The sequence below is a fragment of the Calidris pugnax genome, unplaced genomic scaffold, assembly GCF_001431845.1.
Source record: "Calidris pugnax isolate Ruff unplaced genomic scaffold, ASM143184v1 scaffold69, whole genome shotgun sequence".
NCBI lineage: Eukaryota > Metazoa > Chordata > Aves > Charadriiformes > Scolopacidae > Calidris > Calidris pugnax.
Window position 1 is genome coordinate 324475 of NW_015090859.1, and position 17770 is coordinate 342244.

A 17770-nucleotide genomic window follows, 5' to 3' on the forward strand; every position below is an offset into this window, starting at 1 on the left:
TTGAGATATTCTCTGATTCACTACGGTGGTATATGACAAGAACATCCCACGTCATATTGCCTTTCTGGCACAATATGCACAAATCATCTATTTTTCCGAGTCAATAAATGACTTAAGACATTTAAAACAGATGTGAAACATTTATACTTTTCAGATTAATGTGAAATCTTACTCCTTGTTTTTAATAATCTGGGAGGGAGAAGAGGCAGAACAACAGAAAACCTTAAGCAAAACCAATGTATTTTATTTCTATCAAGTTAGTATTTAATTTTTGAAGAGTCGCACAAAACAGCTTCAGGGAACTGTACTTCTTACAGTTTCCCATTAGTTACCATGGCTACTGAAAAGATAAAAAACATTTTAAACTTGTTTTAACCTGAAGTTCTTGCAGTTATTTTTTAAAGTTCATCCTCTGCTGTAACTGAATACGACAGTCACAAGCATCAAAAAGTTATAGGTACTTTCCATATTAAGTCAGTAATGTCAGATAAATTGTCATGCAACAGTACAGCACTGCAAAATACCTCAATAAATTTTGATTAGAATGATCGTATCTGAAAATGAGGACAGTGCCTGTACATAAAAGCAAGTAAATGTTGAATTATGTCAACAGCTGTATTAAAGAATATTTAGTAGACTAATATACCATATGAAAATTGCTCTCAGAAAGGTTATATTCACTGAAAGTACATATTCACTGAATACTTTTGTGCTACAGCGTTCATATAATGAGTGGAACTGTTTATGGCAGGGACATTTTCTTTGGTACAGTGCACTTAAAAGGAAAGCAAGCTGGCCACACATATGTAAGGCAAATACATATCAAGGCAGACTCGTAACAAACAGTCCGTGATGGCAATGACAGTAATTGCTGCACCGTGTGTGTACAGATCATACTTCAAAACTCTTCTTTTGCAGCACGCAGCAACAAGAGATGTTTTCCAAATCCTTCAGTAAGAAACTGCAACTCCTATACCTCCAATAGCACACATCAAATCCTCGCTTCCTTAAGAGAAATTACCAATATTGTTTCTTCTGTCATCAGTATGATGTAAAGCTGAAAATGAAAAACAAAAGCAAGCATGTAAACTGTAACATACTCTGAAAAATAAAACTAAAACAGGGAAAACAAATCTAAAAATTTTCTGAAGTTGAGAGTTACTCATAATAGTGCAGATAATTACATCTGCTACCAGGTATTCTACTTCCATAAGTAAATCCAGAAAAAGGAACTCAGTAACATTACTTGAAATGCAATAGATTTTGCCAAAAACACAGGCAGGCTGCTAGCATACACCCCAAAAATGTCAACACTGTCTTGATGATATTTGTGGAAATATTTGCAGCCATCTTGCTTCTAATGTTTTTCATAATCTAGCAGTTACGAAGAGTTTCTGTACAAAAAAATCTGTTATAAATTGCAGGAAGATACTAATCAATAAAATTTTATCTGCAGTAAAGTTGTAAACTATCAGGAAAGGAAATTAATAAGTTAATTGACTCCTGGGTTTGGAGCAAAAAAAAATTTAATTCAATTTTATGTTTATACATGAACATTTAATTTTCTATATATATAAAGAAGATGGGCATGTTATTCTGGAAACTACTTTTGAATACATTTCAGAAAGTTCACAATTTATTAGAGCTTTTGTTTTAGGAATGGAGAAAGAAAGAAGTCGGTGTTTATCAGGTCATATTCTACACTCTGTAATTTTACAGCCAATTTTATCAGTCTCTCCTCTCAAAAATCTGTACTACGAAGACACATCTAGTATTAAGGGACAGTGGCACTCGGACTGCTTTATAAAACTAACATACCCTACATTCAAAACCTGATTGCTGTAATCAAGTACTATTTCTGGAATTTCTTGGGTGATCTTTTCTCCCTCTCTAATTTCTCCCTCTCCCTCTTTTCCTGAACATTCATGTCTTCATCTCTGACATCAAAGCACAGGAGTTCAAGTCGAAAACCTGGGTTCCTTCATGGAAAAAAAAAAAAAAGAAAAAAAAAGAAAGAATGCTCATAGAACACACAGCAATTACTCTAAAAATACATTTCAGAGCCAGTGATCCAAGCATGAGGATATTTTACACACTTCTGTCTTCTTATCACATAACAGAATAGGAGCATGTTTGTACTTTTTCTAAAAAATTACTAAAATTTGCTTTATAAAAGTGATATATGAAGAAATTTTTTTTTGTTGCCTCCGATGACCAGCATCAGTACATACTTTTTGCGGTCCTTGTCTTTCTTCAAACTAAGAAGCGGGGTAGAGACAGATGCTTGCGACTGGAGTACTTCAGCATTAGCTTTCTTCTCAATAAACATTGTTATTTCATCTTCTAGAACTTTTTTCTTTTTCTCCAATTTTAGTTTCACTTCTTGAAGCGCTAGCATACGTTCTTCAAATTTAGTGTGTACCTGTTTAAAGAAAGCACACAAAAAAATATATTCCCAACTAGTAACACAAGGTGGTGATATCACAACACAAAACCCCTCTGCAATTAAACAGTAAACCCTACCTCAGCTTGTGCTAAAAGTTGTAAAACATTGTAGTTCTTTCCAAAACCTGATAATACTAAAAAATGGCAATCCAGAAAAAAAAATAAAAAATCATTCATATCAGATTGTTCTCATAGAAGCCAGGCTACTACACAGGAAGTACAGGTGGCACATGGAAGACACTAAGTGAATATTGAACTTCCTACTAGATTTTACTATTTCTTGGTTAAATCAAAAATAAGGAGGCCTTTAGAGAGGAAATAATTACCAACAGAGGGATTAAATCAGGATCTTTCAAGTAGAATCTACTTCCCTGAAACCAAGCTGGAAAGGAATCATACATACTTTAGTTACACGGGTATGTATTTTCATACATAATGTTAATATGTACATTAATTACATTTACATACTAATATGTACACACACAATAATCTGGGTGGGGGAGTTACTTGTGGGCTGCAATAAGTTAACTGCTTTTCTGCAGTAATTGTTCTTTGATTGTTCTTTCGACATATTAATGGATTTTACTTTCCAGATGCATTTTGACCAGTTTAAACCTACTGTGAAGTTGTGCATGATAACCAAAGGGTACTTCACCTTTCCTCACCTCCCATCTCCCCACACACAAACTCTCCTAGAATCCTGCTTCTGTATCCATCTGTACTGATGTTACTCAATCTTAGTAATATACTGGTATAGAAATCAGAGAGATTTATTTCCATCCTTTTCAAAGAAGGGACTAAGAAATAACAAAGACTATAAATGTAACAGTATGCCTGTTCTACACAGTAAAGCTGTCAGATTTTATAGATGTCTGTATGTATACTCTTTATTTATTTATTCATTGTGACAGTTAATCAGACACATTGCAAAACCAGGTATACCAATAACAAGACTCAGAGTAGAAACAGTAAGGTCCTAAGCGGCTGTATGTTCCAGACGTGGTAATGCCACACACTAGAGGAATCCACAGGGTTCCTCTAAATGAAGGATGTGAAAGTAATCTTAAGTACAACAGAAAATCCTGTTTTTCTTTAGTTTCCAGATACACATACACACTTCTCAGAGAACGAGCAGCAAGGGTATATGGCAAGTGTTCTTTAGGACCAACTGCATGACTACTTTTCCCCATCAGGAACTGGGAAAACTAGCATCCCTAATTCAATTGCAACATGCAGAGCTCACAAACCACCCGGTATAAATCACAGAAAGAAAACATCAAAGAGTACCACAGATATTGTGTAAGACCTGGCTGAACCTACTTGGCCAAGTATTCTTCAATTGCATAGCTTCGTACCAAGAAGGACTGAACTTGTTGGTTTTTTCTCCACAAGTAGCTTGGAGGACTCAACAGATTTAGAAAGCAAAGTATTAAGCTGCCTTCTTATTTAAAACATGCATCTGAATACCTCACAAGAACTCCTACATCTCTGCTGGGAAACTGAGGTATAGAAAATAACATCACTAAATATACACAGGTTTCTAATTTCAGTTAAACCAGTGTTTGAATATAAATACGCATGACCATGACAGAGTCTGGCAGGAAGCAGATGAGAAAAATCCTGTTTTGCCAGACCAGCTTGACAGGACTAAATCTTCAACAACATATTCAAGAAATGTTCCACAACTCCAAATATTCTTAAGGCATCTGGGAGCAGATGAGATTTTAAAAACAAAACAAAACCAACATCACCCCCACCACCCTCAGACTTGCAAACTTCTCAACACAAGGGTTGACCATGTATTTCGTAACGCAACCTGCAGGTGATACAAACATACACACCCCACTCTCTTGGGCTGAAAAACAACCCATGGGATTTTTTTCCTGATTTTTTTCTGAAATCTTGTTTTTTACATAGCAACCTATGTGTGAAAAGCATCTACTGTGGCGCTATGGCATACCGATGTTTCTCTGCGTAGTGCTAGAGAAGATGAAGAAACTTGCAACCCTTATATTCATCACTCTCTTATTTCACCATATCACCTCCTACTGTATTGACTTGTCCCAGCTATCCACCAAAGCTTTTAGACCATAAGCTCCATCCCCCAAAGAAGACTGTCATACACAGAATCACAGAATCTTTTAGGTTGGAAAAGATCCTTAAGATCATTGAATCCAACCATAAGCCTAACACTGCCAAGGCCACCACTAAGCCATGTTCCTCAGCACCACATCTACACATCTTTTTAATACTTCCCAGGATGGTGACTCAACCACTTTCCTGGGCAGCCTCTTCCAATGCTTGACAAACCTTTCAGTGAAGAAATTTTTTTCTAATATCCAATCTAAACCTCCCCTGGAGCAACTTAAGGCTGTTTCCCCTCTTGTCTTATTGCCTGTTACTTGGGAAAAGAGACCGACCCCAACCCTCTCTACAGCCTCCCTTCAGGTAGTTGTAGAAAGTGATCGGGTCTCCCCTCAGCCTCCTTTTTTCCAGGCTAAACAACCTCAGCTCCCTCAATCACTCCTCATAGGACTTGTTTGCTTGCGTCTAATCAATTTGCTAATCCAATCAATCTGTGTGATCAATCTACTTTTGATTTTAAGCATTACTGTCTTCAAAGTATTAGGAAATAATAAATATCAACTAGTTGTGATTTTGCTAAGAACTTAACTGTTCCAAGTCTCAGCAAACTCAGGACAGACAGGCATGCTTACCTTTTGCTCTGCTTCTTTCAATATAGCTTCTTTCTCCTTCACTCTCTGTACAAACTGTTGTCTCATCTCCTCCTCCTTTCTTTGCAGTTCAAGGTAGAACTCGTGCCTCTTTGCCTCATAGGCTTCCTGTAGACTGAAGTCCAAAAATGTAAGCAAGTCTCCAGCACGCTGCTTTATTCAATGTAGAAAACCAACAATCTGGAACATTATTTAAACAATTAATATTCATTTCTACAGCTCCCCACATAAAAATTCATCAACAAACTTAAACAGAAGCAGGCATCTTACCTTTCTAAATTTTTATTTATGTAAACAACCCTAAGTAAAATTATTTATGCTAACAGCTCCTGGGCAATTTACATTTCAAAGTAATATACAGCACTTTAGGAACCTTATGTTCTAAAAGAATTTGAGTTATAACTTTCTGCCTCCAACATGCATATAATTCTCTTAATGTCAAAATTTAAATATGGCAGTTATATTAACATAGAACATATACAATTGCCTCAAGTAGTTCAACATCCAAAAGATAGGGTTACCTTCCAACAAGCATCAGCCAAAACCTCAAGACTGCTTGTTTTTTCCTGAATCTTCTCTCCCAGAAGCTAATATACTGCTTACTTACATACCATATTTATATTTGTGATTGTATATAAGGTATAAATTAGTACAGATCATTGAGCATCTGTTGCCATCATATGGCAACAGAACAAAACAGCAAGTGATTAAAACATTTCTTTACTGTTAAATCTATGCCTCCCTTTCTTTTTTAAAAAAAATAAATCACTCTACTCACATTTCGGTGCACAAGACAATTTTTTTCCTCCAAACAACAGGCACTTGAAACTGACTCAGCTCCCTCAATCACTCCTCATAGGACTTGTTTGCTTGCGTCTAATCAATTTGCTAATCCAATCAATCTGTGTGATCAATCTACTTTTGATTTTAAGCATTACTGTCTTCAAAGTATTAGGAAATAATAAATATCAACTAGTTGTGATTTTGCTAAGAACTTAACTGTTCCAAGTCTCAGCAAACTCAGGACAGACAGGCATGCTTACCTTTTGCTCTGCTTCTTTCAATATAGCTTCTTTCTCCTTCACTCTCTGTACAAACTGTTGTCTCATCTCCTCCTCCTTTCTTTGCAGTTCAAGGTAGAACTCGTGCCTCTTTGCCTCATAGGCTTCCTGTAGACTGAAGTCCAAAAATGTAAGCAAGTCTCCAGCACGCTGCTTTATTCAATGTAGAAAACCAACAATCTGGAACATTATTTAAACAATTAATATTCATTTCTACAGCTCCCCACATAAAAATTCATCAACAAACTTAAACAGAAGCAGGCATCTTACCTTTCTAAATTTTTATTTATGTAAACAACCCTAAGTAAAATTATTTATGCTAACAGCTCCTGGGCAATTTACATTTCAAAGTAATATACAGCACTTTAGGAACCTTATGTTCTAAAAGAATTTGAGTTATAACTTTCTGCCTCCAACATGCATATAATTCTCTTAATGTCAAAATTTAAATATGGCAGTTATATTAACATAGAACATATACAATTGCCTCAAGTAGTTCAACATCCAAAAGATAGGGTTACCTTCCAACAAGCATCAGCCAAAACCTCAAGACTGCTTGTTTTTTCCTGAATCTTCTCTCCCAGAAGCTAATATACTGCTTACTTACATACCATATTTATATTTGTGATTGTATATAAGGTATAAATTAGTACAGATCATTGAGCATCTGTTGCCATCATATGGCAACAGAACAAAACAGCAAGTGATTAAAACATTTCTTTACTGTTAAATCTATGCCTCCCTTTCTTTTTTAAAAAAAATAAATCACTCTACTCACATTTCGGTGCACAAGACAATTTTTTTCCTCCAAACAACAGGCACTTGAAACTGACAAATGTCTTTCATATCAAAGCATATCATAGCAAATTAAATGATGCTGGTAATTTATTCATATATTACTAGAGGCTGGACATTTTCCAACCTCCATTGGATCTGTACTACCACTGATACCACCACAGTGCTGGCAAGAAAAGTTCTTCTTTTCAGGGTAAAAGGAATGGAGCTTGTATACAAATGTATCTCACACATCAAAGAGCACGCTACCTTTGAAAAGCATACCTGCTTGACAACATAAATTCTTCCAACAAAACATTTATCACAAACTTCTCACAAGTCACAAAGGTCCAAGGAGGCAGAATTGCTGGATCGGATCTGTCCTAATGGTTATTACGAAACCAAAAGGATCTGTCCAATTTCTTGTAGGATAGAGGGCTTACAAACAGATCAAAACATGGATAGTATATTATAGCTCTTTATTCTGGGGCTATTGTCTTACACCATTCCTCTCTTATAACACTTCCCGAGTGCTGACTTGTCAGCCCTTCTCAGCTATCATGAGTTACTGTCCTTTGCCAGGTATCTCATACCTTCCACTCTGATGTAAAATAAATTTGTATCAAACATTTAAATTTGCTTTCTATTTTTAATACACTTACACACTTTCATTTTTAAGTCTCATGTTCTATTGTTTCTATTAAAACAGTTTATAAATGGAAAGACTCACACACAAAAAAAGGCATCTAAAAACTTAATTATTGAGAGAATCTGTAAGCTTAAACAGCTCTCTTCAATATTTAAATTTACAGTGACTGGGCAGTTTCCCAATCCTGAAGTTTCTTATTTGTATTCAAAATATAATCTAAAGAGAGAAGAAACATCTTGAAATTGCACATGCAGACTTAATGTTTGTAAGATCTCAAGGTCAGAGCACTTTCCCTATTCTATCGTATTTGAGCAATACATTGCAACAAAACAAATTCAGAACAACAACATTTTTGGGGTTTGCTTTTTGGTTGTTTTTTTGTCTGGCTGGTTGGTTGTTTTTTAATCATCCATGAAGTAACTTAGGTTACCTGAAATTGTATCTACCACGTGAAACAAGGGCATGGTTTTCACACAGGTATATTAATTCACACAACCTTTAAATTTAGCCAGCAAATGTAATAACAATAAAGCTACAGCACAGGTTTTTCAAGTGCTAGCAATCTCACTGTACCCACTTTTGGGCCCTGTGTCAGTTCTGCTAGCTAACGTGCTGCATTTGGATGCAATAAAGCCGCTAGAGCAAGTGCTAGACGTGCTGCAATCGCATGTTCATTTCATTATGTGGACACCTTTAGACTCAACCTCAGCCAGTTTATCAGGTCAAAGAAATTTTTTCTTGAAATTACTAAAAGATTAACTTTGAAGACACTGGATTTACTAAGTAATCAGATTACATGTCTCAGGAAGAGGAGAAATAAAAGCGTATTTTTTTAAATCCCCGCTCCCCCTGGACTGAATTTTTCTAGAAATCACCAAGACCAAATTACAACACTTTCCTCTTCTGTTTTTGGCGTATCAGCAACATAATGATCCAAACAGTCTTTGGTTTCAGGAAGTTTGGGGAGGAGGGAAAAATAGTTCACCAGATCTTAAGCCAATGCTTTCTACATTACTGCATCTATTGCCCACAGTAAAACACTTTTCAGTTTACCTGAAGAGTGGTTTCACTGCTTCCCATATAGCATTATGAAAACCAAATTCATGGGTTTGCTCGTTCTTCTGGGTTGGACTTCTAGAATTTTATGCTCTGTTCAAAACCACTTGCAAAATTAAGATGTTGAAGATAATTATTTAAATAATATATTCTTCTTGAGGTTTTGGAGGAAGGGAAGGGATTGTGAAGAAACTCTACACCTTACTAATCCATTACATACCTCATAACAGCACTATCACCTACCTTTCTACAGGAGCATTGCTGTGACACACAGTTTTTCTATCTGCATTAGACTTAGAACATGGAAGCCTAAATATAAAGATGCAAATCCAACATGTTATGTTCATAAATAAGGACTTAAGAGAATTTAGCCCTCAGTGGAACACAATGTTTGTGCGCTTTGAACGACACAGATATTTATACAATATTTTAGTCTGTTCGTTTACACTTTATAAAACTTTCAAATTTGAAAACTACACTTTAACTTTTTGCAAAACATTTTACTATCAATTAAGGTATATCAGAAAAACTAAAAAATGTAAAAGTTGACTAGTGGCAGGTATTTTTAGCATAGTCCCTTGACTCAGTGAACTACCTACGTTGATATTAAGCAACACTAAGGATGTGGCAATATAAATAATTACCATTTTCCCAGTGGAGTCATGAAAAACAGGTATTTTGGATGCGGTTCAGTCTTACCACAAGGAGGTTAAAATATTTAGATCAAATGCAAAAGTCTGCAGTTGGTCAGATGAACTCCTTTCCCAAGTGTCTTCTCAAGGAAGAAGTCTAACAGCATTTCATATTAGGTTTCCTTTCTTAGAAAAGACACATAAAGTGGTATCAACCTTCCTCTACATGTAAACTTATTCACATTACTGAATCCTTCCTGGTTTTCTGCCACTGTCCTTAAAAGAGACTGAAAAATAAACATGTTTTTGTTCAAGAACTGCAAGGTCTGAATATCCCAGTTTCAGGAAGTAATAAAGCATGGAATATATGATTGTTCACATACGGAGAAACCAAGATGTTTATGTTACAATTCCATTGAACTGCAATTACGATGAAGAACAAACTGTAATTATAAGCACAGAAAAACAACTAAACAAGAGAATGATTAACATCAGAGAATCCAAATATGCAAGCACGCAGCCCGAGTATCAGTCTTCAGCTTTTTTCAACAGAATCCTGCCTATTAGCTTTCTCCTTTCAAAACAAGAATGTCCCCTTAAGCAACAACATAGCTTAGATTGGAAAATGGATTTACAAAATGTCCAACTTCAAAATAGTAGTAATCCTCTCCTCCCTTGCAAACATCTATGATTGTTAGGTGTGTATATATTTAGAAGCCTGCTTGGCTGGAAGCGGTCTTCATGACTAGATTTTTGTTTTAAGCTATCTGAAATTTTTCCATTTGGGACATCTCAGCAATTATGTCTTGCTTAGTTTGACCTGAAACTAGGAATTCGTGTTCCTAATGGACATAATTGGACTGTCAAAAAGGCAGGACTCAGCCATCCATACAAAAAAAAAAAGTCTATCTTTACTTTTCAGTAACATAGAAATGCAAAACCCGATTTCAAGTATTAAAAAAATTATAATAAAAGCACTTTCTGGATTTTACATCCAACAGATATTGCATAAAATGCATAAACCATCCCCCCAAATACTCTGCTATCCATTGACTTCATTACATAATTTTTGCCGTAACAGGCTTTCCAATCCCATTCTTGATTGGCTGTTTTTCATGGCTTGGAAAACAAATTATACCTAGATGACTAATTTTAGCCTTAGACAGTATTCCACTTATTCCCTGAAGCAGCATACAGTGGATTCTTCATTTTTAAAGTGGTTTACCATGTTCTACTTTGATCTGATATGGTACATACATGACTGTAATTCTCATGACCTTTTGGAATGATATCCCACTATAAGACAAAACTCTTCATAAAAAAGTTTTGTGTATTGTTTTTGCAAGGCATATGAATGAGATTAAGTAAATCCCAAATTATCCATTAATTTATATTATGCTAATTATTGTTATCCAATTTAAATAAATAGTGGTTTGACAAAATGCCAGTATAAACCAGGTGTCCTGAAAGCAGCAGGATTAATAGCCCAAATTCCTATGGAGGATTTTGTGTTCTATTCTCTCAATTATTGTAATATCCAAAGTCCTCTCTACACCCTTACACCTTTTGAACTCTACAATTAGTGTCCCTCTGGACTTCCTATATATTTTTTACTTACTGTGAATACTCAGGTGGATCTTTCAAGTGCCTTAGACTTTCACGTCTGAGTAGCCTTAGACACTTCCAAATCACCTATGACCTTCTCATCCTAGGGCAGTACTGCCAAGCTCCCAAGAGTTTCAGAAGACAGTACTTCATTCAGAGGTAATGATTTACTGACATTAAATGCACACTGGCTGGCCAACAACTAGTAGGAGCAGAGGTCTTCTGCTTTTCCTGCAGTGAGAACACTAACCATGTAATCCCCTGGCAGCTTCCAACCCTCTACTGAAGTTTGAAAATGGAGTGTTGGTTCATAAACTATTTAGGAGAGACTAACAAACTGATCACGTAAACTTCATCTTCCCTGGCAATCTGGTTAATGAAAAAGTTAAGTCTCACAATGCAATTGCAAATAAACAAATTAAAAGGCTATTATGACACAATTTCACAGAAAATATAGGATTAGGGAATAGGTATTTTTAAAAGTGCACACAAGACAGCCACTTCAGACTACTACTATCTTTATTTTCCCACCTTACACCTAGTAATAAAGATGCAAATATATTTTTCTGTTGTGTACTGAAACCATCTCTTTCCAAGTCTCCCATAAAAAAATAAAGCTTGCCAACATGTTTTTTCACATGTAAGAGTGAAAGCCTTTACAGATGTCTGCCCACAACCTTTCTCACAAGGGGGCTGAAAATCCAAGAACTACTGGTTTTGCTTTGCAGTGGCATGCAATTTTGCATGAATAAAATACTGTTGTACTTTAAAATCCAAGAGTGGTACAGAAACTTCACAGGCAGCTTTTTCATGACATGTCAAGAGGCAGAGCACGTTAGCTACTCAGGTATCAATGTTCAAATGCTACAAACTCCACTGCAGTAAAATCAGCCAATTATTCAAGCCTAGCAGAAATTTTCTAAATTTACATAAAATAACCCAATTCAGATTACCAAATTTGCTACATAGACAGCTACATCACAGACACAAAATATGACATCTCAACATGCATTTAGATCATTATTTACACCAGTAGCATGAAATTTTAATCATCATATACTGCTATGTAATATTAACTATACTTTATAGCTCTTAGAATCCATGTGAACATGTTGCAAACGTCATTAAAAACAAAGAGGATGACAATTTAATAACACATTTTTGCCTAAAAGAACAGGATAGTCCCTATTCTGAAAGATATTTAAATTCACACATCAGCAAAATGGGAAGGACTGAACTTCCTCTACGGAAAGAGATGTTTTCTATCACACTGCTGAGGACGATACTTTTTATTGTTTCCTCTATAGCTTCATAAAACACCTTATGGGTAAGGCTACACTAGCCCACAAACACAGATCATCTAATTTCTCTTCGCTTTTCATGGCATCATAAAACATCTCCCCCAAGAGACCAAACCCCTTCTCTTTCAGAACTTATTGTCATCCACAATGCCATATATCTGAAGGACAACCACACATTCTAAACCCACTTCTCTCTGACTGTCGGCAGTAAACTAGGAAAAAATTAATTCTTCCAGATTCTTGTCGAATACCTATTCTCATCCTTCCAAAACAATGACATTTTTGATAGATGCAATTTACCAAAACTAATTATTAAAAGTGTATTGTCTTGCCACAAAGCTCTCAATAAACTGGCATTTCGTGGACCATACATAAAAACTACATACCAGAGAGAATTTAGCTTTTCTGCATCTCCATGAAGCAATCAATTTCTAAACCAACTTCTGAAGCATAAAATACTATGACATTCCGATACAAACCTGCAACTTTGTATCATTAGTAAAATGCAAACTGTTTAGGGGTTTTACTAAGACAATTCTTGTGTTTATGGAAAAAAACAGTTCTATGGAGGATCATTTTTATAATTTAACTCTTATTTTGAGATGGCTGTACATTGTGGAAATTCAAGTTCAGAAAAGCCATAGGTACTGCAGTCAATATTGCCATGAACAAAGCTCTAAAAAAACTTTCCCCAGACAAAGATAACAAAGTATCAGCTGATGGTGTATGTTCTTAAACTTAAACCTAATGAAAAGACTCTGGTCAGTTGGTTTTAAATGTCATTCACTTTTGGGTCTCTATTTATTACAAGGATTTATTCCTTTCCTGTTAAGTCAAGAGAAATGTCAAGAGACCACTGTGATTCACAGTCAGCTCAAGATCATCTAAATGAACTAATCTTTAAATGTGCCTCGACATTAAGACTTCAGAAAGAAGTGCCTCTTCCTTGGCCATGTTAATCTTATTTAATTATTATTGTTTGAACAATATATAAATTAGACCTAATCAAAGTGAAAGAAATGCTGCTCCATCAACACTCTATGAGTTACAGTAACCACAACTGCTTTAGAACTCCAGTGCAATGTACAGGTGAAAGCAAGGAATTCAAGCCACTAAAAACAACTATTTGGAGAGAAGCCATTTAAAAGTAATTTATTTTTACCAGAAAAAAATGGGTAAAGACAGTCTGATCACTAAGCAAAACAAGAAGTAAACAAACCAGTTTATTCAAAGCCCTAGAAACTGTTTTTAATGCAAAGTTGCATTTTGTTTTCATGTCTGGTTTAAATTGGTATTTCCCACCATGAATATGCAATAATAGCCCTTTGCTAAATAGCAAAGGATTGAACAATTCCTGAAGCATCAGTTCTTCCCCATCAGGATTCTAACCACTTGCAAAATACAGTCACATGCATAAAATGACCAAAGGAAGTTGGAAGAGGGAGATGACAGAATTGGAAATAAAGATTAAACAAACTGGATATAGAAATTGTAAATGCCTCCTGCAGAAAGCAACTTCACTACATGAAACAACCGAGTGTCTCTAACCCTGTGCTTAACTTTCCTTTGGAATCCTCTATTAACTTCCTACAGTCTAGCAAGAGATTTCTTGACCTGAAAAGGCTAGACATTTTTTATTATGGCAGATAATGTGGGAAGCCAACAGTGTAACCAATGATTTTGTAAAAGCTTTTGCTTCAGTTGCTTCTGAACTTTGAGTCCAACCAAATCATTGTTCAGAACCAGACCTTATTGAGACACTAAAACAGCATGCTATCATAGAATGAAAATAATTTAAAAGGCATAAAACACATGTACCTGAAGTAAACTGATATTCTCTGTGACAAAAACTAAAATCCCCAGGTTTATTCTAAAAGAGAAAGATTTCAGAAGTACAACTAGCTTGTATGCCTTTCAAACCAATGCTCATATAATCCCATATACTTCTCCGTGAAGACAACTGAATGAACAGCTACATATTTACTCTGACTTTAAAAAAAAAAAAACAAACACAAAAAAAAAAAAAAACAAACACAAAAAAAAAAAAAAACAAACACAAAAAAAAAAAAAACCAAAACAAAGCAGTTCTTTCCCTTTTCGAAAACCTATTTTATGTATGGATCCTGCTCTGTATTGGGTTGATAGAGTCAAACGTGAAGTGAATGAATGCTGAAAGCAAGTGCTGCACAAGACATCCTTTACCTGACTGGTTTGTTCTCAGGACCAACATCTCTGAAGCCCATCTCTTCCAGTCTGCAGCGCCTGTACAACTCATAATGTCGTGCATGAGTCTGCTCTCTTAAGTCTTCCATATTTGTGCAAATAAGCATCTCACGAAGCTTTACGAAGTCACAGTGGTTCTCATTTTCCACTAATGAGTTAAAAGAGGAAGATTTTATTATTACGTACAAGTAGCAAAATTGTCCAAATATATTTTAAACAGTGTTGAGATTAATTCATTTTGTTTGCTAATTATACTTCCAGGAAAAGGTATTTCATTTATTATACCTCATACTTATATGCTTATAATTTCTAATATACACATTGAAGCACTAACAATAAGTACTGGTGAACAGGTTCCAACACATCCTGATCTCCTGTTTGAGTCGAACAACAATAAATTTCTCTCTTTTTTTCCTTCTTCTCATAAAACTTTGAAATTTGACAGTGCTACAGGCACCGCCACCATACTAACCTACCCAAACATAACATACAGCATCTCATAGTTTGATTACAGGGATGCATCAGTGTTGATGAAACCAGTGCATACCTTAAGTATTAATTGCTAAAGTCCTTTAACTGTTGATCCAAAAATATAATCAAGAGGATGGGGCCAGTCTTTTTTCATGGGTGCTCAGTGACAGGACAAGAGGAAATGGGCACAAACTTGAACATAAGAAGTTCCACCTAAACATACGGAGAAACTTCTTCACTTTGAGGGTGGCAGAGTACTGGAACAGGCCACCCAGAGAGGTGGTGGAGTTTCCTTCTCTGGAGACATTCAAAACCCACCTGGACACATTTCTGTGCAACCTGCTCTAGGTGGACCTGCTTTGGCAGGGGGTTGGACTAGATGATCTCCAGAGGTCCCTTCCAACCCCATATCATTGTGTCATTCTGTGATCGGTGGATAACACCAGCCTTCATAACAACAACTTCAATAACAACAACAAAAATCTCATAAAAATACCTTTGAGAATTCATTTACCTTGTACAATGCCCCAAGGGTGCTGGCGAGCTCTCACCATTTTGTTTCCAATTCTCACCTCTTCTGTACTTCCTACTACGGCAAATGGCAAGTGCCCCTGTCAACAGTCACACCAACACAGTCTTATCTCTCAGCATTTTAATGTCAGAACTGAAAAAGCAAACCTTTCAGAAATAAATCAGAGGGGAAAAGCACCATTTTAGGAAAAGCCAATAGGCAGTTTAAAACCAAAAACCAGTTTGAAGAGATCAGTAGCTAGTCAAACTACTGATACGAAAGTCAAGCTGCGACAACTAGACTGGGAGGAGCGGTTGATAGACCAGATGGGTGTGCTGCCAACTCAGAGGAACCTGGACAGGCTGGAGAAATGGGCCAACAGGAATCTCATGAAGTTCAAGCGAGACAATGCCAAGTCCTGCACGTCAGGAGGAAGAACCCCAAGCTCCAGCACATGCTGGGGCCCGACTGTGTGGAAAGGCACTTTGCAGAAAAAGATGTGGGGCTCCTGGTGGACAACAGGTTGGACCTGATGCATCAGGTTTGCCCCACTGGCAAAGGTGGCCGAGTATACCCTGAGCTGCATTAGGGAGAGTATCAGAAGTAAAGACAATCATCCCTCTGATTTGCATTCAGCCGGAGTTCATATCCCCAGTAAGAGTCACAAGACAATCACAGGTTTGAACCCGAGGCATGGTTACTGCTGTGGGCTCAGCCAAATGGCCAGAAATACAGGCTGGGTACTGACTGCGTGCTGACCCACAACAACTGATCAAACAAAAAGTATTAAAAAAAAAAATTATTCACTGGAAAATAAATCACTAGAAGAGCATGAAAGGGGATAAGTTAACAGACCACCACCCTTCCCCACAGCAGAAGGACCTGTTACTGAAGGACAGCCTGCACATCCTCACTCCCTGGCACAAGTGACAGAGGTGGGATGGCAGAGCCATACGCTCCAGCACACTGGCTCCTCCTCCCTACTTTCAAACCCCAGTACACGCAAATATATGTTCATGTGCATCTACAAACATCTGCACATGAACAGCAAACACAGACAGAGTGCTCAAAGCAAAGACTTCAAGCGTCGCAAGCCTAGTTGAAGCTGGCAGATACTCCTGGGAGGATCTGAAAGGACAATAGTAAAAAAGGCATAATTATTATTGAATTTTTAATCCCCAGAGAAAATTTGTCCCAATTTCAAATGAAAGTACCAAATAAAAAGAAAAAGCAGATGGATGACTTGCTATCATAAAGATCAGAGAAAATTGGAGAAACGAGGCACTTGAATATCTTCCATAACAGATGTAAGGTAGTATTTGCTGAGGAAAAGAACAAGGCCAATCTGTCCATCTGTCTTAGTAATTATATATTAATTATCCAGAAATCAGAAAAAGTATTTATGAGCCAGAAAATAAAAAGCCTCCTAAAACAAGTGCTATCAACAGCAGAGGGACAGGAAGATTTGCAAGTAGGGGAAAAAAAAACCAAAACAAAACAACAAAAACATACAAGCTTTTTAAGGAGAGAGAAAAATAAACAAACTTGTTACATACAAACATATTAGCGTCAAGATAAGGGTGAAAGAACAGGCATGAATCGGCATTAGACACTGATGCTTTAGTACCGAAATGTCAATGTTTTTGTCATTTACTTACATTCATGATGGTATTAATTTTAGAAATGGTTTCATCATCAGTTGGAAACTGGTATATCTGGACACCATTACTAACTAATTCACTCATTATTTTGTTCTTGAACTTCTGTAGCTCGGTTTTAGAAATGCTGTCTGCTTTGCCTATAATTGGTATAATGTTTACCTATTAAAGATACAAATTATATGAAACATGTAAGACTTCAATTTTAGGTAACATCTTTTATAAATTGAATTGTTTGGTGATAGGCTCTTTAAAACTTCCCCCACAGTCCAAACTTTTCCTTCAATTGATATCAAAGCTTCACAAACCATGAAAAATATAATCACTGGCATCATTTAATAAAATAACAGCTTATTTAATGCAATCCCTTAAAAATAACTGATTGTGAGAAAAGAACAAAGAAGAATGTCTCATACAGTAGAGTTCTCAAAAGAACAGCAACGCCTACTTAATAACTAAACAACATTAAGTATTTGTATCTCTGTTATATCTCTGTTTAAAAATTAGATTGGTTTAGTTTATAGCACCAAGTGACATGGTGCAGGTGTTAAATGAAAGTTGGCAGTTTAAATATATAAAGAAAAGGAAGGGGGCTATTAAACATTGCCTGTCCCTGAGCCTCTTCCCTTCAGCTACAACCAACATCTTG

The 17770-nt window shown here is 36.2% G+C and overlaps 1 protein-coding gene across 1 annotated transcript in view; it reads right to left on the reverse strand.

Annotated features, from left to right (window-relative positions):
- Nucleotides 1–219: 219 nt before the first annotated feature.
- LOC106889289 (septin-10-like) overlaps nt 220–17770 on the reverse strand; it is a 33817-nt gene continuing 16266 nt past the window's right edge. The window contains exons 5-11 of the mRNA XM_014944176.1: nt 17122–17283; nt 15467–15563; nt 14461–14629; nt 6224–6356; nt 2232–2422; nt 1819–1979; nt 220–1057 (exon numbers count right to left, since the gene is read on the reverse strand). Coding sequence (XP_014799662.1) covers nt 1853–1979; nt 2232–2422; nt 6224–6356; nt 14461–14629; nt 15467–15563; nt 17122–17283 — 879 coding nt within the window. The 3' untranslated portion in view covers nt 220–1057; nt 1819–1852. The remainder of the gene's footprint in view (nt 1058–1818; nt 1980–2231; nt 2423–6223; nt 6357–14460; nt 14630–15466; nt 15564–17121; nt 17284–17770) is intronic.